We start from the raw sequence: 24,256 nt of genomic DNA on the forward strand, positions 1-24,256 counted from the left end.
TGTGCTTAAAAGACATGTTTACCCTTACTAACACATGTACATCATGCTTTAAGTGTTGTAAATTACTTAAAAATTGGTGTCTTAATTTGCCCTTGTTTAGTGTATTATATATAGTATAGATAATTAAAGTTTCTCTAGATTCTACACTGAGAGAATAGTGCATTTTAGTTGGATAAGTCATAAGTTAATTTAGTTATAAATGTTTTAATACTAGTATTAAGCCCCCTCGTTGCGATGGGAGCGTAAAACCATGAAGGAAGTAATGTTGAAACGTTTTATCAAACTCTTGTGTTGATAGGGCAGTTGGACCGGCGCTTTTGCTACGTGACTATTTAGCCAAAGTAAAAGTAGACGTTAAAACGTTTATCCACACACACTTGTTGTGGCATGTTAACACACAAAAGTTAGACCAAAACGTAAAGCATAGAAAAAAATAACTAAGTCGACTTAGGACCGAAACATTGAACGGGAAAAAGTAGACGTAAAAACATTGGATCGCACATGCTCGTTGTAGCATGTTAAGTCACATAATTTAAACGAAAACATTAAACAAAAGATTTGTAAAAGTTGAAAGTAGCGGAGACCAAAGTTGAAATGGAAAAGTGTCAGGGTTAAAAATGGAAGATGCTTGATGACAAACTTGTAAACAATCAAAAGTATAAGGGTTAAAAGTAAAATATAAAACCTATAAAGTTTAACAGTTAAAACAAAAATTAAAACACACTCTTACACATTGTACAAATGTTGATGCACACAATAATTTACGTGGTTCAAAACTATAAACGCGTTATAGCAATTTCTATATAAAACTAGCATTTAGCTTTTCGTGTCATGGCGGGGTGAAACCATAAAATAGTAACATTGAAACGTTTTTATCGAACACATGTGTTAAAGGGGGGGGCACATTTTGCAGTGGGACTTCTAAAACAAACGAAAGGTACATGTAAAATGTTAAACCACACACAATCGTTGCGGTTTCTTAATGCGCAAAATTAAACCGAAACACCAAACATAAAAAATAATAAGTCAACTTAGGAGTTAGGACCCGCGTGGTGCGACTGAGATGTTAAACGTGTAAAATAAATGTAAGTTGTTGAATCACACAGTCGTGTTGCAGTGTGTTAACTCGCAAAATGTTGACTGAAACGTTAAATGGAAAAACTATCAAATATAAAATTAGTGGAACCAAAGTTGGAAGTGAAAAAGAGTTAGAATTCAAAGTGAAAAATGTTTTGTGACAAACATGTAAATTATGAAAAGTGTAGGGTTAAAAATAAAAAATAAAAGATCAAAATTAAGAGTACAAATTTATAATCAAAGGGTACAAGTGATAAAGCCTTACAAAGGTGCTGGTACGATAACTTAGTTAAGATAACGGGATAACTCACAACTTTATAAAAGAATTACTATGTAAAATGGTTCAAATCCTAACAATTAAAAAACTATTAGGTTAAGATTTGAACCTTACATAGTAAATGCTTTAATATTGTATATGTGGTATGGTAACAACTAAGTAAAAGGATTGAAATCCCAACAACTAAAAAATTTATTGAGCCGGTTCAACTGTCAATTAGGTTTTGATAAAGCGGTAAACACATGCTTGATTTGCTATAAGAAAAATAATTATTGATATCAGGGTCGTCTTCGAGAATTTAAATACCTTGGTCGAGCCAAAATAAAAAGGCCCGTATGCCTTAACGAAAATTTTTTATTCGTTAATGTACATGGATACAAATTTTATCGACCAGTTTATTATAAGCGGAAACCATTATGAGCATGTAATTATTTCATAAACCATTTCATATAAACTTTTCTTTAACACCAAAAAACATATATATGTAATATGTATAAGAAAGTTAGTACCCCCGAAATTTATGTGCCCCGACAGATGGTGCGACTCGCACACCATCCGAGCCTCCCCTGATGGATATAAGTGAGCTTGTATCATGCAATCAAAATCATTAGAGCATCGCTAGATTTGTAGGTTTGAACCAATCTATAAACTAAGACACGTTATGAATCAAACATATACCTTCATTATCATTTCAGGTAAACAAACGTCACACAATACCTTTGGAGGGTTTTGTCAACATCTACTAACAGTCATGGACAAAGTTTGGTGGTCCTATGACAACAGCAAGTCTAGAAAAGAAATGGCTAAAACAAAACGATTGAAATATAAAACAACAAAGAGGAAAAAAGATGCAACTAAAATATGTTTATTCTAAGAAAAGAGAAAAAGAAATACCTAGAATCAAAGCTTCTCACCTTTTATTTATCTAGAGAATCATATTCATTTGGATCGGGACGTCATAGTTTAATTGACCAAGTGGTTGATAAAATAGTTATTTTTAAGTCATTGGTTATAAATGCACCTACGTGTTTGCCATACCTTATTGATGATATAACCATGTTTGAATGATAAATTACCAAGATAACTATTGAATTTTAGCTTTACTAAAAATAAACATGTTTATAAAAAAATCAAACCAAGAGAGGATAAGTCATTAGTATATGTTGCCGGCTAAGAATATAGGCTAAATTTTAGCTAATAAAAACCTTTAAAAAACACAATGTGGTTAAATAAAAAATCAATTAAAATAACGTCAATCAACATATAAACTAAAAATTAAAAACTTTCCTTTTTTTTTATTTATATAAAAAGCATAAAACATTTATCTCTGACACCAATTAACATATGATACCACATTATCTTCTCTATCAATACATTTATCTTTTTCAACAACGCTAACTTTCATGTTGAACGAAAAATTACGAAAGTTAATACTGATTTTAGCTTTAGTAAAGATAAACATGTTAAAAAAACCAACCTCCGGTTAAGACCGCAATGCGCTAGCTAAATTTTAGGCAACAAAAAAACTTAAAATGTACAACGAAGTTCATAAAAGAAACAATCAAAAAACGCCAATCAACGTATAAAGCAAAGAACAAAGACTTTCCTTTTTATTATAAATATAAAAAAAATATTTATCACTAACACTAATCAACATGTCTATCAATGAATTTATCTTTTCCAATAACACTCACTTTCATGTAAAAAAGATAACAGTAATAAGAAATACATACTAAACTAGTCCTTAAGTTTTCCTAAAGTGATAAGATTGGGTATTAAGGTTTAAAAGTTACATGTTGAACGAAAAATTACGAAAGTTAATATTGATTTTAGCTTTAGTAACGATAAATATGTTAAAAAAACCAACCGGCGGTTAAGACCACAATGCGCAAGCTAAATTTTAGGCAACATAAAAACTTAAAAGGTACAACGGAGTTCATAAAACAAACAATCAAAAAACGCCAATCGACGTATAAAGCAAAGAACAAAGACTTTCATTTTTATTATATATAAAAAAATAAAACATTTATTGCTAGCACCAATCAACATGTGATGCCACAGTATATTCTCTAATTTATCTTTTCCAATAACACTCACTTTCATGTAAAAAAGATAATAGTAATAAGACATACATACAAAACTAGTGCATAACTTTTCCTAAAGTGATAAGATTGGGTATTAAGGTTTTAAAGTTGCATGTTGAACGAAAAATTACGAAAGTTAATATCGATTTTAGCTTTAGTAAAGATAAATATGTTAAAAAAACCAACTGTCGGTTAAAACCGCAATGCGCATGCTAAATTTTAGGCAACAAAAAAACTTAAAAGGTACAACGGAGTTCATAAACAAACAATCAAAAAACGCCAATCGACGTATAAAGCAAAGAACAAAGACTTTTCTTTTGATTATATATAAAAAATAAAAGATTTATCACTAACACCAATCAACAGGTGATACCACAGTATATTCTCTATCAACACATTTATCTTTTCCAATAACACTCACTTTCATGTAAAAAAGATAATAGTAATAAGACATACCTACAAAGTTAGTCCCTAACTTTTTCTAAAGTAATATGATTGGGTATTAAGGTTTAAAAGTTGCATGCTGAACACAAAATTACGAAAGTTAATATCGATTTTAGCTTTAGTAAAGATAAATATGTTAAAAGAACCAACCGTCGGTTAAGACCACAATGCGCAAGCTAAATTTTAGGCAACAAAAAAACTTAAAAGGTACAACAGAGTTCATAAAACAAACAATCCAAAAAACGCCAATCAACGTATAAAGCAAAGAAAAAAATCTTTCCTTTTTATTATATATAAAAAAATAAAACATTTATCACTAACACCAATCAACATGTGATACCACAATATCTTCTCTATCAACACATTTATCTTTTTCAATAACACTCACTTTCATGTAAACTAGATAATAGTAATAAGACACAATTACAAAGTTAGTCCCTAGCTTTTAGTAAAGTAATAAGATTGGGTATTAAGGTTTAAAAGTTGCATGTATTGTTAGGTATTAACTTTAACTCCTGTTAAAAATTAACGGAATTGTAATTTTCGTTTGAATTGAATAACGTGGCTTAAAAACCCGTTACTTATCATGTAATTTTGTTCTTGCCCCCTGGTTAGACTTTTCTAACCGGGTATGTGTGTTTTATTCAAGCTTGCTTTTCAAAAAAAAATACAAAATTACAAGAGTTGTAACACATGTATTGAAAAAAACAAATTGTTAATACGCTTATCCAAACCATACGACTAATTTACTCGTAACACATGTATTAAACGTGAATAAATTAATTTATATGCATAAAGAGTAAAAGTTAAGGAGCTTTAACCGTACAATCCACATTCTTCAGGGATGGTGAGGGTTTTAATGAAAAACGGTATTGAAAGCAGGGGAAACGTGGACTCCTATTCATCATCTGAGTTTGACCTGGATAATAATTAATAATAATAATCAACAAAACACAACACACAGCATATTGTCTCAAAAAACACTAGTGATACTAGATAGACAGATACCCCCAACTCTGTCGGCCCGTCAATTAGATCCTTAATCAATCGAACAACTAACTACACACTTGGGGTTTAATCATCGGCTGATATGCTCTAAAGGTAATTATGTCTTTTTAACTTTAATCTGTTGCTGTTAATTGTTATTGTTATATATATTTTTTTATAAATTGGGTTTTTGTTTAGGTATCAAAATAATAATTTTAAAAAATTGGGCACTTGCTTCTCATAATTAAATGATAAATCTTACTTATAATCGGGTGTTTGGATTTACTTTGATGTATTTAATTCACTGTTAGTTTGAGCTGTATTATGATATGGATTGATTTTAGATTTTGTGTAGTTTGGTAACTGTGTATATAGTTATCATATATAGATATTCAATATAAAATCGATTTTAAGTACAAGATTGCGAAAACTTGCACGAGCTGATTTAACTGTACGAAACGTGCTAGGGGTTTGCTTGGGTTGGTTTTGGGCCCTAACTGAATACCTCTGTTATCCGATTTTAAGAAACCAATCGGTTTTAGGCCCTAAATGAAGCCGTAACCGAATACTTTGACTATCTGATTTTGCAAATGAATAATTCATTTCATTTTATTGCAGTATGTTAATGTCACGGAAATCGTACATTTTTAATAGATATACGTATAATTGGTTCGGTTCAGTTAATTCGGTTATGCCACACATCATAACCAAAGCCGCACCCCAATTCAGTCTACTATGGCTTGATCAAACCAGCAGTTATTTGTTCGGTTCGGTTATTAGCTCATCCTTAGAACACACATATGTACACATATATAAATACATGAACATAGGTTTTAAACAGATCTTTTTGTTTGGTATATTGTAGGTGAGAATGAAGTGTGCACATACGGCTTTCATACAGTTTCCATGGTATTCTGGCATTGATATCTGTCGCCATTAATACTACTTTTTGTAGAAGTTTAATTATTATAATTACTTTGAATAATGGAACCTTCAAAAGGCTACAACCATGTCCAATACCGCCATGTCATTCACCCCGCTCAAAATGAATCAAGATCATCTTCATCTCAAGGTGTCATAAATTCCACCAATTTAAGACCACCAGAAACGAAACCTGTACTAAATTATTCCATCCAGACAGGTGAAGAGTTTGCTCTCGAGTTCATGTGGGACCGTGTGAACCCTAGAACGCCCATCGTTCCGTACTCTGCAGGCGATCCTAGGCATACTTCTGGCTCTAATAGTCGCATGGTCAACATTGTCCAAAGAGGGTCAAAGGATAACCTTTTACCCTTGTCATCAATACCCCGAATCAACGGTGATCGCGTGTTGGATAATTCATTAAAAATCAAGATTCTTTGCAGTTTTGGAGGGAAAATCTTACCTCGTCCACGTGACGGGAAACTTAGATATGTTGGTGGAGATACGCGAATAATCCGTGTTAAACGGGATATTTCTTGGCAAGAATTGTGGCAGAAAGCGATAGAACTTTATAACGAAACGTGTTCGATTAAATATCAGCTTCCGGGTGAGGATCTTGATGCTTTGGTGTCGGTTTCTTGTGATGAGGATTTACAGAATATGATGGAGGAATGGAATGTCTTTGGAGACGGTGATGTTTCAAAGAAGATTAGAATGTTCTTATTTTCTTTAAATGATTTAGATGATGCTCAATTTGGTTTGGCCAACTCTGGTGTTGACTCTGAAGTTCAGTTTGTGGTTGCGGTCAACGGGTTGGACCTGGGGTCAAGACGTGAGTCAAGTTTGCATGGTCTCGGGATCACTTCACCGAATAATGCTGACGTGGACAGAAGTAAAACAACCGACAAACTTCCCATTGAAGGTTCTGTTCAACTGAATTCTGAGGGGCAGAAATGTAATAACACCACGGACACGAAGCATCCAGAGTCACCGGTGAAGTTGCCAAATCAGAAAGAAGTTGACGACAGTAATGCTAAATCTCTCAAAAGTGAGGGGGATGAAAAACCACTCGATAATAATGAGAATGTCCGGCGTGGTGAAAAATCGCTTGATGATAATCCGCCTTATGGTGGGCCCGGATCAGATCTCATTGATTTAAGCTACCTTGAGCCGCCTGTGGCCCCGCCACGGGTTTATCATTCTGAAAGAATACCGCGCGGGCAGGCAGAATTTAACCGGCTAACAAAGTCTGATGACTCACTCGGTTCTCAATTCATTTTAACTCACTCGCGCTCTGACGTGGGCCCACAAAATCAAAATCCCATTTTAGAAGAAACATCGCGCTCGAATCCTCAAAGTAATAATGAGAATGTCCAGTTTGATAAACCAGTAGAAGCTAATGATGCCCAATCTTGTGATCCAAACGAGCAGGGAGACATAGTAATTGATGTTGCTGATCGGTTACCGCGTGATTTTTTGTCTGGTATATTTACAATGGAAAAAATATCTGAAGATTTATCTAGTAAAGGTGTCATACCGCAAGATGGAGCGGGACTGAGCATGAACATGCCGAATCATGAACCGCAACATTGGTCTTTTTTTCAGAAATTGGCGAGAGACGATTTCCCACAAAACGACGTTTCTCTAATTGACCAAGATCAACTTGCATTTTCATCCAAGTTTCCAAAAGTTGAAGAAGCTTCCGGAAGCCAGTTAGATTCCAAAACCGCACGTGTTGAAGATGAAAAAGACGAATCTTCGTCGCAGGTTAAAGTCAGTGAAAGCATGCAGTTTGTTGATATGATGGAAAACATGAAGATTCCCGAGTCAGAGGATGAGGTAAAATTACAGAATCACCCTTCATGGCTACATGTTTTCTTGAAATCTGACCGGTTATATGGTGCATCTTTTGTAGGTTAACATTGGGCTGCCTTCTCGAGATAATGTTGATTTTAGTCCTTTGCAGGTATGATGGCACGTGTCACCCTTTCAACGGTTTAAGAATCTTGAAATAACATTGTTAAGATACTGTTGTTGCAGATCATAAGAAATGATGATCTTGAAGAATTAAAGGAGCTTGGTTCTGGTACGTTTGGGACGGTTTTCCATGGAAAATGGAGGGGAACTGATGTGGCGATTAAGCGGATTAAAAAGAGTTGCTTTGCTGGTCGATCATCCGAGCAAGAGAGATTGGTTAGTTAGTTACTTATATATTTCTTTCATTAAGCTATGCAATTTTGGTAACTTAGGGTTTATGATTTGGTTCTAGACAAATGAGTTTTGGCGGGAAGCGGATATTTTGTCAAAGCTTCACCATCCAAATGTTGTTGCATTTTATGGTGTGGTACGTGACGGACCTGGTGGGACATTAGCTACTGTCACTGAGTTTATGGTTGACGGTTCACTAAGACGTGTGTTACTTTGCAAAGATAGGTATTTTAGTTATTATTATTAGTATTATTTTCTAAGACGTACATATTACATATTTTTGATAACTAATCTTTTATTATGTGAATTTTCAGGCATTTGGATCATCGAAAGAAACTTATAATTGCAATGGATGCAGCCTTTGGGATGGAGTATTTACATTCTAAAAACATTGTGCATTTTGATATCAAATGTGACAATTTATTGGTCAATATGAAGGATCCTTCACGCCCTATATGCAAGGTTAAAATACTACAGACTACGCATTTTGACAAGCTAACAATATATTTACTGTTTTATTTATAGTTTCTAATTACTTTTTTTTTGTGTAGGTTGGTGATTTTGGGCTATCGAAGATCAAGCGAAACACTTTGGTTTCGGGTGGTGTTCGGGGAACCTTGCCTTGGATGGCCCCTGAGCTACTTAATGGCAGCAGTAATAAAGTTTCTGAAAAGGTATATATAATATAATTTGAATTATAAAGTTACAAATAGAAAGTTTAACATATATTTTACTGTTTGTTACAGGTTGATGTGTTCTCTTTTGGAATTGTGTTATGGGAGATCCTGACTGGTGAGGAGCCATATGCTAACATGCACTATGGTGCCATTATAGGTCGGGTTTCGATTTAACTTTTTTGTTTGTTAACAGTATTAACTATTATTTATTTATTTATTTATTTATTATGTTAATGCGTGTATTTGCAGGAGGCATTGTTAGCAACACTTTGAGACCCCCGATTCCAAAGGATTGTGATCGTGAATGGAGAAAGCTAATGGAACAGTGTTGGGCACCTAACCCTATGGTTAGGCCATCTTTCACTGAAATAACGGGTCGGTTGCGTGTTATGTCACATGCCAAACCGAAGGCGGTCATGGCAACAAAGGATTTTAGCTAAAATTATAAGTACACATTATATGTTAAATTTTGGCACAAGGGAAAATCAGACATGTGGGAGGGGTTTTAATTGTGTTATTTTAAAAGATACTTATAAGATTGTGTAATGTGAAGATGATTTTGTTTGTTTGGTGTATATATGGAGAGTGGATTTGTGTTTGTACAAGATTTGATATTCGTTGGGTGGTTGTTTTCTGGCTTTTTAATGTGGTTATAAAAACATACCTATTTTGACATGATATCATATTCACCACCCATATATGATTAGACTAAATAAATTAACCTAAACACATTATCTTCCGCGATAATGAGATTTGATCTCATGCACATATATATACTTACTAGTTTGAGGCCCGTGTATTACACGGGTACTTGATGAAAATTTTAAACTTTAACCATTAAGTTAATTACAGTCAACAAAATAATCATATATTATTAATACAATTACAATTTGTATGAAAATTACATAAATTACATAATTAAGATTACACAAATATGTTACAAATAAGTAAAAACATTCCTTGTACACTACATTTGAGATTGTATTGGTTGGTATACATAGTTTATCTAAAATCAAAATATTTAGTCCATGTCTGCTTGTAACTCTTTATAAGGTAACATATATGTCTGCTTATAACTCTTGATATAACCATGTCTAGTTGTCTGTGTGACAAATAAGGTTATTCAAGTACATATCGCGACCCTAGATTAATTATAATATATATCCATGAAACTAACAAAAAAATATTCATACACATAAAATTACATACCTTTTGATCAATTAATGTATATGACGTCATTTGAGATCATTTGCTCATTTTTATAAAAAAATGATTATCCTAAAAAACAGATTTACTGAACTTTGATGATATAATCATCATTAGAATCTGAAAATGATTTATCATGATAATTATTTGTTGTTATCACTATTCTGCATATGGCAAATTTTAATTAATTTATATATGAAAATTAACAATTGTATAACCAAGAAACATATAAAACCAAAAATTTAAATATAACAAAATGATTTGTTTCACATCATATGAATGGAAAATGATAAATACATACTAACATTAAAGCCATGTTCAAATAATAGTAAATTTATTTTTTATTTTTTAAAATTGCGTATAGCTATTATTTTGAATTTATACTATAATAGACACTTTAATTATGTACTACCCAACATGTAACACTAACATAACCTCAAATCATTGTATTTGTATAAAAATAAAATTCCTAATTTAATATAATATTGAAATGATTTAAGTAACTGATGAAAACGATATTTTAGGTTTTCATATCCTAACTGATTTTTGGAAAGCGGAAATAGTGGAAAGAGATTGAAACAATTTTTTTTTTTTAAAAAAAAATTGAATGCTTTTAATTAAGTAATTTGTCTTATAAGGCATATTAAATTAAATATATTTGAATGTATAAAAAAAGTATAAATCAAGTCATAAAATATATGTTTTTGGAGCATTTTTGTCTGAGTTGTGAAAGAAAATATTGAAAACTAAATGTTGATCTTCTTGTTGCTAATCGTTATTCATATGAATTATAATTATAATATTCAACTTCAATGATTTAATGTTAAACACCAATATATATATATATATATAATGTATTCTTCATGTTTGCAATATTTATATAAAATGGTTGGAAAAATTAAGAAAATACACATTTTCTTAAGTTCAAATACATATGAGAAAAATTTAAATCCAAATTTGAAACCAATCTTATATAAAAAAATTATGCACTCCTGCAAATATCTCAGTTTAAAAACAAGTTATAGTTTACCTTGATTTTAATTACCTTTGATTTTAAAATTATATTCTAATAGATCTGCAACTTCAATTTTGATATTTCCTTATTTTCTTATCTTTCAACATTAATGTTAACGAATTAATCAAAGAGGATTTATATTTAATAAAAATAAAATTCAATTCATATATTGAAATGACTTAAAATATAAGGATCAATATTGAAATGTTGAAAAAAAAACAAAAAGAGCTATGAGAGTGACAAGTGGCAAAAATTGGTAGTCATTTATTAGAATATATAGATAGATAGATTTGATCTTATCTACTAATATGAAAAGATAATATTTAGTATTTTTAGGAAGATAAATCAAGTAATATGACTAATATCCCCTAAAAATTTTTCATTAATTTTATTTCCTTTAAAAATAATTATTTTAATATTTTAAGTATTACCAACTTTTTAAAATTAATGTAAAATTTAAATATTTTTTTATAAGGAAAATTGGATTGTAATAATCCCAACTTAATGCAGTTGGCCGATAATAATCCCAACTTTAAAAATAGCTGTCACTGGTCCCAACTTTCACACTATTTGTTTTCATTGAACATTCGTTAAAAAAACTTAACGACGTTAAGTTTTTTCCAAATTTCAGATTGATTTTTTAGGGCTTTTGATCGGAATGAGAATGTGAATCAATTGATGTAAAACTTAACTTAAAATAATGCTTCAAACAGCTTGATTTTTGTTAATTAAAAGTTTAAACACCGGAATTGAAGCATCTTTTAGTTATTTGGACCACCGTTTGGAGGTAAGTTTTACATTAATCGACTCGTATCCTCATTCCGATCAAAAGCCATAAAATATTGAAATTTTGAAAAAACTTAACGCCGTTAAGTTTTTTTTAACGGTGGTCCAATGAAAACAAATAGGGTGAAAGTTGGGACCAGTGACAACTATTTTCAAAGTTGGAATTATTATTGGCCAAATGCATTAAATTGGGATTATTAAAATCCAACATTATTGGCCAAATGTTTGTTTTGGTTCACCTGATTTCCCAATCAGTAAACTAGCAAATACAACTGATTCTTCAATTTCAAAACATTGATGAAATCTTAAACTTTTAATGTAGTTCATCATGTTTTGAGCGAAATTAACATCGACTAGTCGGTTGGGTGGTGTTCGGGTTTCGACTGGAAGAGTCGGTTTGTTGGTTTAAAAATTGGCTAAAACCGAACCTTGACGAATTGAATGGATGCATATTGATTGGGTTTCTTTTTTAGGTTGGAAAGAGTTGTAGAGAATGAGATAGAGTTGTGTCTAAGTTTTGAGAAATAGTTACGTTTAAATAAGGGTTTGATTTAAAATAAAAAAATGTTTTAGTATATATATATTTTTTAATATTTAGACATTGAGAAAAGCTTGTTTTGAAAGTGTGCCAAAACTAACGTTGTCTGCACAACGAACTGGGCCACAACGAGAACCAAAACGAGTGACCTAGCCGGTGTTGAACTCGTTTTGAACTCCACAACAAACTCAACATATGATCTTATACAATTCACACTAGCCTTTGTGTCTGAACATTCAGGAGTTTGATATGCTCATTGTGCTATATAAGGAAAACTACAAAAATACACCATCCTCTAGTCCTTTACTTTCTTTCTATTGTTAGTTATTACATATAAATATTATATTGTTTTGACAACGATTTAATAGATATAAAAACCTTTTATTTATCAAAAAGCAACACAATTATAATAATAAAAAATCAAACAGGTCCTGTTAGGTAACAACTAACAAAATTTATGATTACCAAAATTACCAAAAAAAAAAAACAAAAGCTCGTATATAGCAGCATCTCACAAATGGCTGTCAAAAACCAAAATTATACATGTGGTATTGACGTGTAAAAATTGAACACACACAATATCATTGATTGACTCATAACTACTGCTTACTTGTTAAAATTAAAGATTGATTTCTTGACGGACACAAGAATGGAGTCGCCGTTTAAGCCGGAGATTCTGAAAGGCAAAGTGGTACTTTTAACCGGAGGAGCTTCTGGCATCGGCTTCGAGATCTCAACACAGTTCGGTAAACATGGCGCTTCAATTGCTGTTATGGGCCGTCGCAAAGCCGTCGTTGATTCTGCTGTGTCTTCACTCCAGTCACTTGGTATTCCGGTACTACTCTTCTTAGTTAAATTACTTTACTTAATTATAGTGTGTTTAATTTAGGGTTTCAGATATTAAGATGACCTAATTTCTAGTGCTCTATCTCTTCTCAATTCATTGACCACACGCACAAATTATATCCGATATAACTGGAACAAATTATTTCATTTCTTCTTACATTACAGAATTAGGTTAATAATATATATTGTTAGGATATCGGTTTTCAACACTTATAACTGCAAACACGAGGATTTACGTGGTTTGATTACGGTGAACAATCTACGTCCACGACTGCAACCACGATTTCTCACTCTCTTACTAAACGGGATGATGACCAAAATGTTCGTTTGGGATTTGACCGGTCAATGTCGTTTAGCCAACCAATTCCTAAAATGCATCATAAAATCGCCAGGTCCCTATTTTTTATTATAAAATCGTTGCAGCCGATGGGATTATTTAGGCGTCCGACGAGATTTTTAGAACAAGTGGTAGAATCTGGTTGGTTAAAAATCCCGAGTGATGATTAAAAAGTGACCAGGTTGACGAGTTTTAGGGTAGCCATTATGAGAATTGGTTTGTCAAATGGACATTTTGTCGACATTGTCTGGTCAAATGGATATTTTGGTTATTTCCCTAACATTAAATAGAGATCTCTTATGGTTTCTAACTTAGAGAACAAAAAAACTAAACGGGCTCAAATAAAAGAGAATAAGGGCCGCAGCTTACAAGCCTCCCTTGTCTTCAATCTCCGTTAAGCCAATAACCGGTCTCTTGTCTTCATTAAACCGTGCCCAAACCCAAGAATGGGACTCCACAACCACAGCATATATAACACATGATGATGCTTCTACAGGCTGTTGGTTTTGCGGGAGATGTTCGCAAGCATGAAGATGCAAAGAGAGTAGTAGAATCAACTATTGAACACTTTGGAAAGCTCGATATTCTTGTGAACGCTGCAGCCGGTAACTTTCTGGTTTCACCAGAAGATCTATCTCCAAAGGGCTTTAAAACAGGTTTTGCTTCATACTATTGATCTTCACTTTAAACTTATCTCAAATCTTTAATCAGGGAAGAATATCAATCAATGTTTTTACCATGGTTAGTGATGGACATCGACTCTGTTGGTACGTTTACCATGTGCCATGAAGCAATCAAATATCTGAAGAAAGGAGGGCCTGGTAGAAGCCCAGATGATAGTGGTGGACTAATTCTGAATATTAGTGCCACCCTGCACTACACAGCTACTTTTTACCAAATTCATGTTGCCGCTGCTAAGGTTTATAGTTTATACATAATGATACTAAATTTAAGCCATCTTTATGTTTATATGCATTCATATATGCAATGTTTTAATGTTTAATATTGTAGGCTGCAGTGGATGCTATTACAAGAAACTTGGCACTGGAATGGGGAACTGATTATGATATACGTGTGAACGGGATTGCACCTGGACCGATAGGTGACACTACTGGTATGAGGAAACTTGGGCCAGATGAGATAAAAAGCAATAGGCAGGAGACGATGCCTCTTTACAAGCTTGGAGAAAAATGGGATGTTGCGGTTGCAGCCCTTTATCTTGCATCATCTGCGGGTAAATATGTGAACGGGATGACCATTGCTGTTGATGGAGGACTGTGGTTGAGCCGTCCACGTCATCTACCAAAGGAGGATGTGAGAAAGCTTTCCAGGGTGGTAGAAAAATGTGCTCGAGCTGCACCTGTTGGAGTACCTTCTAGCAAACTCTAGCTTAATGGGATTCTGATGATGTTATTGGTGTTGATGTAATTTCCGGGAACCAATTGTGATCATTATAGCTGTTTATCAGTTAAATAAATTATGAATTTGAAAGTTAAAAAAAAACATTGTTCCTATGGTGGGTAATATACCAATTTGACTTTGTGTTGGTCAACATATGTGGAAGTCAGACATGTGTGATGGATGTGTTATTTACAAACATAAATTTAAGATTTGTGTAACGAGGAGAACTGTTACATCATGGTATTAACATGTGAAGCTGATTTTGTTTGTTTGGTGTCAATATTTTATGTTTGGTGAGGGGATTTGTGTTTTGTACATAATCAAAATGAAACATATGAATTGATATTTATTAAGTTGTTATTTTTTACCTTTTAGTGTGGTTACAAAAGCATACCATCATAGCATTCTATCATCGTACACTCTATTAATAGGAAAAATATAGGAATAAAAGTAACAAAATAAAGAATTTCCATGACATCATTTGTTAAAAAAAAAATCCCACGTTAGCAGTGTTACTTGTTTATGAACATGTAGCCGATATAGTAGGTAAGGGCAAGTACAAAACAAGAAGAGTACAATACAAATATGGTTGCTTATGATGAGATAATATAAAGGTTTTAGTCATTTTCTTTACTAAAAAATATTACTATGTACTACGTTATCAGTGTGTCATGCCAATGTTACTTGTTTACCAATATGTTTTTGGCTAAGACAATGTAGCAGGTAAGCGCAAGTACATAAGAGTAAAATACAAATATGGTTAGTGTGATAAGATTTTATTACGTTTTTTTGTCCTTTATAATCTTCTCTATCAAACAAGCAAATCACGCACAGATACTGATTCTAATATTTGGTTAACATTGACGCTTGCACCTACTTTTCAGAAGTTTCAACAATATTAGCAAATCGAATAGCAAGTTCACTACAAAATACTGAGTATGCAAGTAAATAGAAAATTAACAATACATAAATTAGAAATTTAATTATTTTTTTTAAACCTGGATGTGATTCACATTCACCAATGCGTTAGCATTCAACATTATCAAGTGTTTCATTGTATTGTATGACGAACTATAAAATTAAACTCCGTTATTCCTTAATATTAATTGTTCCATATTCAAAATTTATTGTTTGCCCGATAAGGTTTGGAGGGATATAACAGTCATTTTACCATAATGTAACAAAAAACTTAGCATTAGTGGAAAAAAAAAATATTTTAGTACTGAGTATACAATGAAAATCATACATTGATGTAAGTTCCAAAAGAAAAGTTCCAAATCAAGATGAAAAGGACACAAAAAGGAATAATCCTTCAACATATACCCTATATATTGAGTTTCATTATTTAGTTTTTCATGTTGTATATAGTTTGTTTAAATATTTGGGTTCTCTTGTCTTGTTTTGACTGTTTATGTATCTTTTCATTATTAACATTTTTTCACACTATGCTTTATAATTTATATTAAAAAATAATAAAAACAAATTCGTAACCCAGTGTTATCTCAGACCATACGACTAATTTACTTAAAAACAAAGGGACATTTAAATTTAATAATCTTAATTTTTTACAGCTAACTGATAATAATCTCATCTCAGAAAATAGCTGTCACTGTCTCTTTCTTTCACATTAATTATTTTCATTGAACCTCCGTTTTAAAAAACTTATCTGTTAAGTTTTTTCCAAATTTCAAACTGATGTTCTAGGCCTTTTGATGATGTAAAACTTATTTTGAAACTATGTTCCTAACAACTTGATTTTTGTTAATTGGTAGTTTAAACACCTGAATTGAAGCACCGTTTTGTCGTTTCAAGCACCGATCAAAAGTCATAAAATATTAGTCTGAAATAAAAACTTAACATCGTTAAGTTTGTTTTTAATGAATATCCAGTAAAAACAAACAAGTAGTGTAAAATGTGAGATCAGTAAATACATTTTGTTGAAGACTTGTTTGTTATATATAGAGAGAGTGGTTGATTGGTGTCAGCGACTGATTCTAAAACTGTCGTTAATTTTTATTCTACACAGAGCACAAATCAGCCGACTTTCGACACCAACATGGAGTCACCATTCAAGCCGGAGATTCTGAAAGGCAAGGTAGCACTTTTAACCGGAGGAGCTTCCGGAATCGGCTTCGAGATCTCAACACAGTTCGGTAAACATGGCGCATCTATAGCGGTTATGGGCCGTCGCAAAACCGTCGTTGACTCTGCTGTTTCTTCACTCCACTCACTTGGTATTCCGGTACTAATTTTATTCTACTCTTCTGTTGTATAAATCGCTAGGCGTTAGTCGGGCGGTGTGATATGGATTAGATCACTATATAATATATATATATATATAACTTTCTCAACTCTGACCGATTTTGATCACATATCGGTGACTAGGCGGTGGGGTGCTGACTAGTGATTAATCGGTGTCTAAGCGGGATTTTTACATCCATGCGTATAACATATTAACATGTGATGATGCTTCTACAGGCTGTTGGTTTTGCGGGGGATGTTCGCAAGCAGGAAGATGCAAAGAGAGTAATAGAATCAACGATCCAACGCTTTGGTAAGCTCGATATCCTTGTGAACGCTGCAGCCGGTAATTTCCTGGTTTCACCGGAAGATCTATCTCCGAAGGGCTTTCGAACAGGTTTTGTAACTTTGTTGTGTATATAACTATATATCAAATCTTTAAACAGAGATGCTGTCAATGAAAAAAATTAATCAGTGTGTGAATGTTTTTACTATGGTTAGTGATCGACATCGATTCTGTCGGTACGTTTACTATGTGCCATGAAGCAGTCAAGTATCTGAAGAAAGGAGGACCTGGAAGAAGCTCAGATGAGAGTGGTGGAATAATATTGAATATCAGTGCTACTCTGCATTACACAGCTGGTTGGTACCAAATTCATGTAGCTGCTGCTAAGGTTATACAAAAAGATTCTAAATTTAAGTAAACATTATGTTTATATACATTCATGTATGTATGTTTCTTTAATGTGTAATATTATAGGCTGCAGTAGATGCTATTACAAGGAATCTGGCATTGGAATGGGGTACTGATTATGACATACGAGTCAACGGGATTGCGCCTGGGCCGATAAATGACACTGCTGGCATGAGAAAACTCGGGCCAGATGAAATAAAAGCCGAGACCAGGGCGAGCATGCCTCTTTTTAAACTTGGAGAAAAGTGGGATATTGCAGTTGCAGCACTCTATCTTGCATCATCTGCGGGTAAATATGTGAACGGGACGACCCTTGTGGTTGATGGAGGACAGTGGTTGAGCGGTCCACGCCATATGCCAAAAGAGGAAGTGAAAACGCTTTCTAGAATTGTGGAAAAACGTTCTCGAGCTGCACCCACCGGGGTACCTTCTAGCAAACTCTAGCCTACCGGAAATCTGATTAATATGCATATTTGGTGATAACTTTTGGTATTGATGTAATTTTCTTGAAAACATTTGTGATCATTCTAGCTGTTTATCGGTCAAAAATACAATAAATATAAGAAAACAAAAAATAGAAAAGCATGTTCCTTTGGTGATACAAATTTGACTTTTTGTTGATCAACATCTATGAAGAGGTGCAGGGTAAACATCGAGTGGTTGGTATCTCAAACGGTCATTGTGAGGTATCGGTCCTTCCTGTAAAAACAAACAAACCAAACCCGTCAACTACATTTCACAAACTACTGAATTGATATTATTAATATTTTAACTTAAAAATATATAACACGTACGTCATCTGGATTTATTTGGAAGGGCTTAACGAAATCTTCAAACATCTGTGGGGATAATCCGCTTATCTTATCTTTAACTTCCTGAAATCATCCAATCAAACTTTAAAATGTAAACATGACCTAATTTCAACTAATCTGTTAATGATATGTAAAATGTAACATGTAAAACTTACCAGCCCAGTAATTCTTGAGTTCTTTAGTAGTTCATTTGTAATCAAATCCAGTATGTGCCTATTATCCATCAATCCCTTCATTGCAAGCTCTTCAGTCTCTTCGATATACTGGAACCCACATCAGAATAACATTAGGTAACAAATATAAGTCGAGTATATTAACGAATTATATTAAATAAAAAGTTATGCGTACTCTTGTCAATTCACGAGTGAAGAGCTCTGAAACTTCTACTGTCATATCAGCAGGAATTACATGCGGGTCATCCCACTGAAATATAATTCCAAAGCACATGAATTAATCAACGATAAGAATGGATTAAAGGCGATGATAAATAATTAAATATTATATACCCTATATTTTATAAGTTCTCCATCAGTACTATCTGCTCTATTGGCCAATCCGACTCGGTGTGTCAATGTTGCATACGCTAATCTTGCATTTCTAGGGCTTATCACCATTTCTCGAGCAATCTAACAGATAATAATCAATCACATGTTAAAACCAATGTGATTATTAATTTGAAAGCAAAATAAAACAAGTGAAAACATATACACCTTTGTGATCTTTTCTAGATCATCAGCTCCACCATCCGTTATATCATCACCATAAACAACACGTTCGGCACATCGTCCACCATGTGCAACCACCATTTGCATCATCATGTACCCAAATGTTGTGTAACCTTGGTCCACCATATCTTCTCTAGGGTAAAAAACAGATATTGCAGTTTCCTGCTCAAATATGTTAGATATTAACAAACATAAAAATATAAAATTTAAACGAACACTTTAAAAGTCAAAATTCCGATATTATAACCATACCTTACCACCGGGTAATAACTGAGAAAACGCGTGCCAATCGTATCGAGGAAATAAATGTGCTAACAAAATATGACCGGCTTCATGTACTGCCAACAGCCTCTTCTTTTCAATAGATACCTTTCACGTTTTAACAACATGATTAATGACTATACTACCCTTACAAAGATGTAAGATTCTCAAATGTCAAGAGGGCAAAAAGGGCATACTCTTTCTTCACATTTTTGTTGTTCTTCCTCTGTCAAAAGCACACCCATTCCCTCAAGCAACTGCTTATCTAACACATCAACAATATCTTGCTGGTATATTTTTGTATGTCCTTTTCTCACCTTCATAAATTTTATCATTTAACCAATTAATTCATATGAACAATATTAAGTAAATTATATAAAAAGTAACACTTACAGCCATTATTCCAGCTTCATTGACAAGATTTCTTATATCTGCCCCAGAGTACCCAACAGTGCGAAAAACCAACTGTATATAAAATAAACTTACAAAACTTAAACCTAAAATAAAAAAAAATTAAAAAAATTCCAAGCAATTACCTCTCCAAAATCAACATCTTCAGCAAGCTGTTTCCCTGTACTATGAACACCAAAAATTTGAACTCTTTGATTTGCATCGGGTAAACCTATGTACAATCGGCGATCGATACGTCCAGCACGAACGAATTCTAGATCCAATTCATCCGGTCTATTTGTAGCACAGATGAATATAACTGCTTGTCTTAATGAAAATCTATCAACCCCAGTTTTCACCTTTCTGAAATTCATACAAAATAGCATATATCAAAACAAATCCAAAAAAAATAAAAGGTAATCATTAAATTTAAGAAACTAACTCTCCATCAAGCTGAGAGATTAATGCATCAAATGTTGATTTCCTTCTTGGATCTTTTCTTGCGTGTCTGCCAGCAATCGCATCAATCTCATCTACAAATATAAAAGCAGGGGCCTGCAAATAAAATAAAAAACTTAGTATTACCCTAACTCATCATAAAATGATTATTAAAATTAAAAATCTATAAAACATTTTACATTTCGTCTTGCAACCGAAAACATTTGATTAATTCTCGCAGCGCCACTTTTTTCACTATCTGTGAACTCTGCACCTGAAGCAAAAACAAATGGCATCCCGCTCTCCTTTGCTAGTGTTCTTGCAAATAGTGTTTTTCCTGTTCCCGGAGGTCCTGATAAAAGTACTCCCTGGCACATGTGAGTAAAAAACTTTATTATATAATACACTTGTACAGTTATGGTTGTGTTTTCAAATTAGGCCTGTAAGTGAACCAAACGAACATGAATTACGCTGTCCATGTATGTTCATCTTCGTTCGTTAAACTTTAAACAAACAGACGGTCGAGCACACGAGTGTTCAAGTTCGTTCATATATAGTATAAATGAACGGTTCACGGCTGGTTCACGAACGTAAACGGACATAACTGTACATAGATGAACGAATATAATTGAGCAAACACCAATTAAAAGTAAATGCTAACAATAACCTGTCGTTTGCTAAATGGAAAAAAAAGAGTTGTCCGTGTTCGTGTGTTTACTAATGAAACGAACTTCCTGCCGAACAAATGACTGAACGTTCAGTTCATTTGCAGGCCTATTTCAAATATTTGATCATACAAAAATATTTAAAATTACCCGAACAAACTTGACTTCTTTCTCATAATATTGCATAGGATTCCGCATGTAAATCATTAATTCATCCAAAAGATCCCAAACATCTCCACCTAACACTACATCCTTATACATTGATTTTGTTTCATCAACTTCTCTAACTGGCTGCAGTTGTAAAATGAATTTAACATAAAAATAAAAAAAAAATTGGCCATGAAATATGTATATATCTAACAAGAAAGTAAGTTTTATATGAAGATTATAACGTTACCATGATAAAGTTTTCGGCATAAGCCATGTCAAAAAGCTGATTATACTTCTTGTAGAGAAATCTTTTTGAAGTAATGTGTAAAAGCATTAGCGATTCCCTTAAAAACCACAAAACCAAGATTCCGGGAAGTAATGCAATTATAAACTTTAATAAGTAATAGCTTTGCTTCCTTTGAAGTAAGTCAACTTCAGCTCCTGAATTTGTGATCATTTCAAAAAGGTATGGATCAAGAGGCATATCAACCTATAGAAAACAACCCGAATCAGTCAAAGTCAAAGGAAAAAGTTGCAGAGTTTTTAATATATTAAAAGTATGAAACTTACAACATATTCTAGAGGGAACCCTTCATTCATTGTTACATATAATGTTTTCAGGTCCTCAGTGAACACAACAGCAGCCACCTGTCAAAGCTCTATATTGAGAAAAATGAGGTGTTCAGAAAGAGAAATCTAAGAAAAAGTCACATGTCTGACCTCAGAATGTTCAAGTTTTTCAAGAAAATAAGTGTAAGGCAGTTTAGGGCGGTAACGCCACCATCTTTTTGATATCCAAAGTGCTCTAACGCCTTGTGTGCCTTTGGCTTTCGCCTTTGCATCTTCTTCACGAAAACTTTTTTCAACCTCTTTCATGTCAAATTCAATTGCATATTTAGCACGTGATGAATCTAACTGTTCGGCTAATTGCTCCCTTCTCAGAATATCTTTCCATATTTGCAGCCTTTCTTGCCATGTTCCTTTAGTTTCTTGATTATTATCTAGCAACAGAAAACCATCAGATATTTTTACTAAACATTAGTAGACTTGTAAACAAACCAAACGCTCAATGAACAGTTCGTGAACCATTCGTTTATGTTCGTTTATTTACGTACGAACATGAACACAAAGTTTTGTTCATTTAGTTAAACGAACGAACATGATTACTTGTCCCGTTCGCTCATTTATGTTCATGAACGTTCGTTTACGTTTTTTCATTTAAATTATTTTATGTTCGCTGGTTTACGAATTTTTTAGGTCGTTAACATATTCATTTAAATTTTTAGGCCCATTAAAGTTTACTCTAGTCTAAATAACTTTTTAGACCACAAACATTGTTGTTCACATTTACTTTTAATAGGTTTTAGTTCAGTTATGTTGTTCATCTATGTTCAGTTATGTTTGTTTGTTTAAGTTCCTGAACCGTTCGTTTATACTTTACGCTGTTAACAAACAAACATAGACGAATACGTTCATTTTCTTAACGAACAAACACACACAAGAAAACCCTGTTCATTTATTTGTTCGTGTTCAAACGCTTGTTCGGTTAAAGCTAAACGAATGAACGAACATGAACATGCTCCGTTTGTGTTCATTCGATTCATTTAAAGGCCTAAACATTAGATACAAAAATGGCATTTCTAAAACTAACCTGAAAGCCCTAATTCTTCCTGAAGTTTATTCTTATCCTGTGTCTTCAATTTCACATCCTGGTCAATGATTTCCTTGACTTTGTTCTTATAAACTGCCACCTCATCATCGTCCCACGCGTTTTCTCCAACGTAAGACGTGTCTCGAATAAGTGTTCCTTCGGGCCCTTCAACGAATTTCTTCATTTTTAGACCTTTAGGCAGTGACTTCCTCCATAGACCCTTTTTATACCTTTGAAAACACACATATTCAACTCAAATAATATTCCCTAAATTACTTATTACTACATAAATTATGCCATAATATATAGAAATTGAAAAACAACACATACTTTCTAATATTAGCTGCAGACGGCTCAGGGATCAAAGCTTCCATATATGCTTCAGACACTTCTTTTATCTGTCTATTAATAAACGGAGCTCGAACCGCCACGAATATCCTTTGACACGAAACAACCGTCACCAACAGATAAATTGCCAACGCACCTACTCTTGTGGGATCCCAATTATTAACATCCTGCAAAAAGACAACATATTTCCCAAATGTCGGTAACCCCGAACACCAATAAACTCATTTAAGCACAATGTTATAAATACCCCGACTAGGCGCCGATTAATCCCCATTTGTCCAAAATCGGTCAAAATTGAAAATTTTACACAAATTTAAATATATATTCCAATCCGATCAATCTTGACTAATATCTATTAATCCTGATTAATCACTAGTCCCTATCCCACCGCCCGACTAGCGCCTAGCGATTTCTACAACACTGTTTAAGCACAATTTAGGATTACAACTACCTTCCAACGCTCCCATTCATTCCAATTCTTGAATTCAGCTTGAGACTTCAATACAGAATCTTGAAACTCACCCATAAACCCATAAACCTTAGAACTTGCATCTTTCAAATCAACCCCAGTTTCTTTCTTCAACGAATCCCCTAAATAATTAACCAAACCCTCTGAATTGCGACGAATCGACTGCGAGAACCGGGTCCAAGCCGACCCGGGTTCCGACCCATCTGGGTTCACGGAAGCTGAAACACGGAAAATGGGTTTTCTTGATTTGATTCGATTGTAACGATGAAGTGGTAAAAAGACAAGATTTGGGTGGGTTTGATTTAACAAGATGAACCCTTGTCTTGTGGGTTTGAGGTCTAATTTGAGATCCATTTGTTAGTTGCAGGTGGGATGATGAAGAACCCTAAGCCATTGTAGCCTCCGAGAGTGAAAACAGTAAGGGGTTTAAGAGGTTTATCTTTGTTGTTTCACTAGCGCCAAAACAGAAGTTTCTTGTGTATTCATTTTGGACATGATGAGTTCTTTATAGAGTCAAGTTGTTCGTCAGCTATTTAAGATCGATTCTAATGCAGTCGCTTATGTGAGTCAAGTTGATAGTGAGCTATTTAAGATTGATTTTAGTCGGC

The 24,256-nt window shown here is 33.4% G+C and overlaps 4 protein-coding genes across 4 annotated transcripts; 3 read left to right on the forward strand and 1 right to left on the reverse strand.

Annotated features, from left to right (window-relative positions):
• The first annotated feature begins 4,817 nt into the window (after positions 1–4,817).
• LOC143599496 (RAF-like serine/threonine-protein kinase 20) lies at positions 4,818–9,266 on the forward strand. Its single transcript, XM_077077441.1, has 9 exons — positions 4,818–4,983; positions 5,735–7,629; positions 7,706–7,756; positions 7,831–7,983; positions 8,060–8,223; positions 8,313–8,460; positions 8,550–8,672; positions 8,745–8,832; positions 8,925–9,266. Exons 2-9 carry the CDS (start codon positions 5,854–5,856, stop codon positions 9,113–9,115), a joined length of 2,694 nt encoding a protein of 897 aa, XP_076933556.1. The 5' UTR covers positions 4,818–4,983; positions 5,735–5,853; the 3' UTR covers positions 9,116–9,266.
• A 3,565-nt stretch (positions 9,267–12,831) lies between these two features.
• Positions 12,832–14,935, forward strand: LOC143599498 (peroxisomal 2,4-dienoyl-CoA reductase [(3E)-enoyl-CoA-producing]-like). The gene is made up of 4 exons (XM_077077443.1): positions 12,832–13,055; positions 13,900–14,059; positions 14,150–14,322; positions 14,415–14,935. Exons 1-4 carry the CDS (start codon positions 12,870–12,872, stop codon positions 14,790–14,792), a joined length of 897 nt encoding a protein of 298 aa, XP_076933558.1. The 5' UTR covers positions 12,832–12,869; the 3' UTR covers positions 14,793–14,935.
• A 1,904-nt stretch (positions 14,936–16,839) lies between these two features.
• On the forward strand, positions 16,840–18,264 carry LOC143599500 (peroxisomal 2,4-dienoyl-CoA reductase [(3E)-enoyl-CoA-producing]-like). The gene is made up of 4 exons (XM_077077444.1): positions 16,840–17,046; positions 17,283–17,442; positions 17,547–17,719; positions 17,806–18,264. Exons 1-4 carry the CDS (start codon positions 16,861–16,863, stop codon positions 18,181–18,183), a joined length of 897 nt encoding a protein of 298 aa, XP_076933559.1. The 5' UTR covers positions 16,840–16,860; the 3' UTR covers positions 18,184–18,264.
• Positions 18,218–24,142, reverse strand: LOC143599497 (ATP-dependent zinc metalloprotease FTSH 12, chloroplastic-like). Its single transcript, XM_077077442.1, has 19 exons — positions 23,631–24,142; positions 23,162–23,346; positions 22,832–23,061; positions 21,901–22,181; positions 21,751–21,828; positions 21,428–21,670; positions 21,181–21,321; positions 20,566–20,733; positions 20,370–20,482; positions 20,074–20,290; positions 19,931–20,002; positions 19,735–19,854; positions 19,529–19,645; positions 19,262–19,438; positions 19,058–19,177; positions 18,900–18,974; positions 18,707–18,814; positions 18,534–18,614; positions 18,218–18,438 (listed from the first exon to the last, which is right to left on the reverse strand). The coding sequence occupies exons 1-19, from the start codon at positions 24,000–24,002 to the stop codon at positions 18,361–18,363; spliced, it is 2,976 nt and encodes a 991-aa protein (XP_076933557.1). The 5' UTR covers positions 24,003–24,142; the 3' UTR covers positions 18,218–18,360.
• Positions 24,143–24,256: the final 114 nt, after the last annotated feature.

The sequence above is a fragment of the Bidens hawaiensis genome, unplaced genomic scaffold, assembly GCF_021521415.1.
Source record: "Bidens hawaiensis isolate Kalapana, Puna unplaced genomic scaffold, B.hawaiensis_p1.1 tig00052261_1, whole genome shotgun sequence".
NCBI lineage: Eukaryota > Viridiplantae > Streptophyta > Magnoliopsida > Asterales > Asteraceae > Bidens > Bidens hawaiensis.

Bases quoted from the DNA above. Each gene is read 5' to 3' on its own strand.
- LOC143599498 (XM_077077443.1), top strand. From the start codon at position 12,870: ATGGAGTCGCCGTTTAAGCCGGAGATTCTGAAAGGCAAAGTGGTACTT. The intron at 13,056-13,899 runs GTACTACTCTTC...ATGCTTCTACAG, and splicing joins TCCAGTCACTTGGTATTCCG to GCTGTTGGTTTTGCGGGAGA. The intron at 14,060-14,149 runs GTTTTGCTTCAT...TACCATGGTTAG, and splicing joins TCCAAAGGGCTTTAAAACAG to TGATGGACATCGACTCTGTT.
- LOC143599496 (XM_077077441.1), top strand. From the start codon at position 5,854: ATGGAACCTTCAAAAGGCTACAACCATGTCCAATACCGCCATGTCATT. The intron at 7,630-7,705 runs GTAAAATTACAG...CATCTTTTGTAG, and splicing joins TTCCCGAGTCAGAGGATGAG to GTTAACATTGGGCTGCCTTC. The intron at 8,461-8,549 runs GTTAAAATACTA...TTTTTTGTGTAG, and splicing joins CTTCACGCCCTATATGCAAG to GTTGGTGATTTTGGGCTATC.
- LOC143599497 (XM_077077442.1), bottom strand. From the start codon at position 24,002: ATGGATCTCAAATTAGACCTCAAACCCACAAGACAAGGGTTCATCTTG. The intron at 19,855-19,930 runs GTAAGTGTTACT...AAATTTATGAAG, and splicing joins ATGAAGCTGGAATAATGGCT to GTGAGAAAAGGACATACAAA. The intron at 19,439-19,528 runs GTATGGTTATAA...ATATTTGAGCAG, and splicing joins AGTTATTACCCGGTGGTAAG to GAAACTGCAATATCTGTTTT.
- LOC143599500 (XM_077077444.1), top strand. From the start codon at position 16,861: ATGGAGTCACCATTCAAGCCGGAGATTCTGAAAGGCAAGGTAGCACTT. The intron at 17,047-17,282 runs GTACTAATTTTA...ATGCTTCTACAG, and splicing joins TCCACTCACTTGGTATTCCG to GCTGTTGGTTTTGCGGGGGA. The intron at 17,720-17,805 runs GTTATACAAAAA...GTAATATTATAG, and splicing joins TTCATGTAGCTGCTGCTAAG to GCTGCAGTAGATGCTATTAC.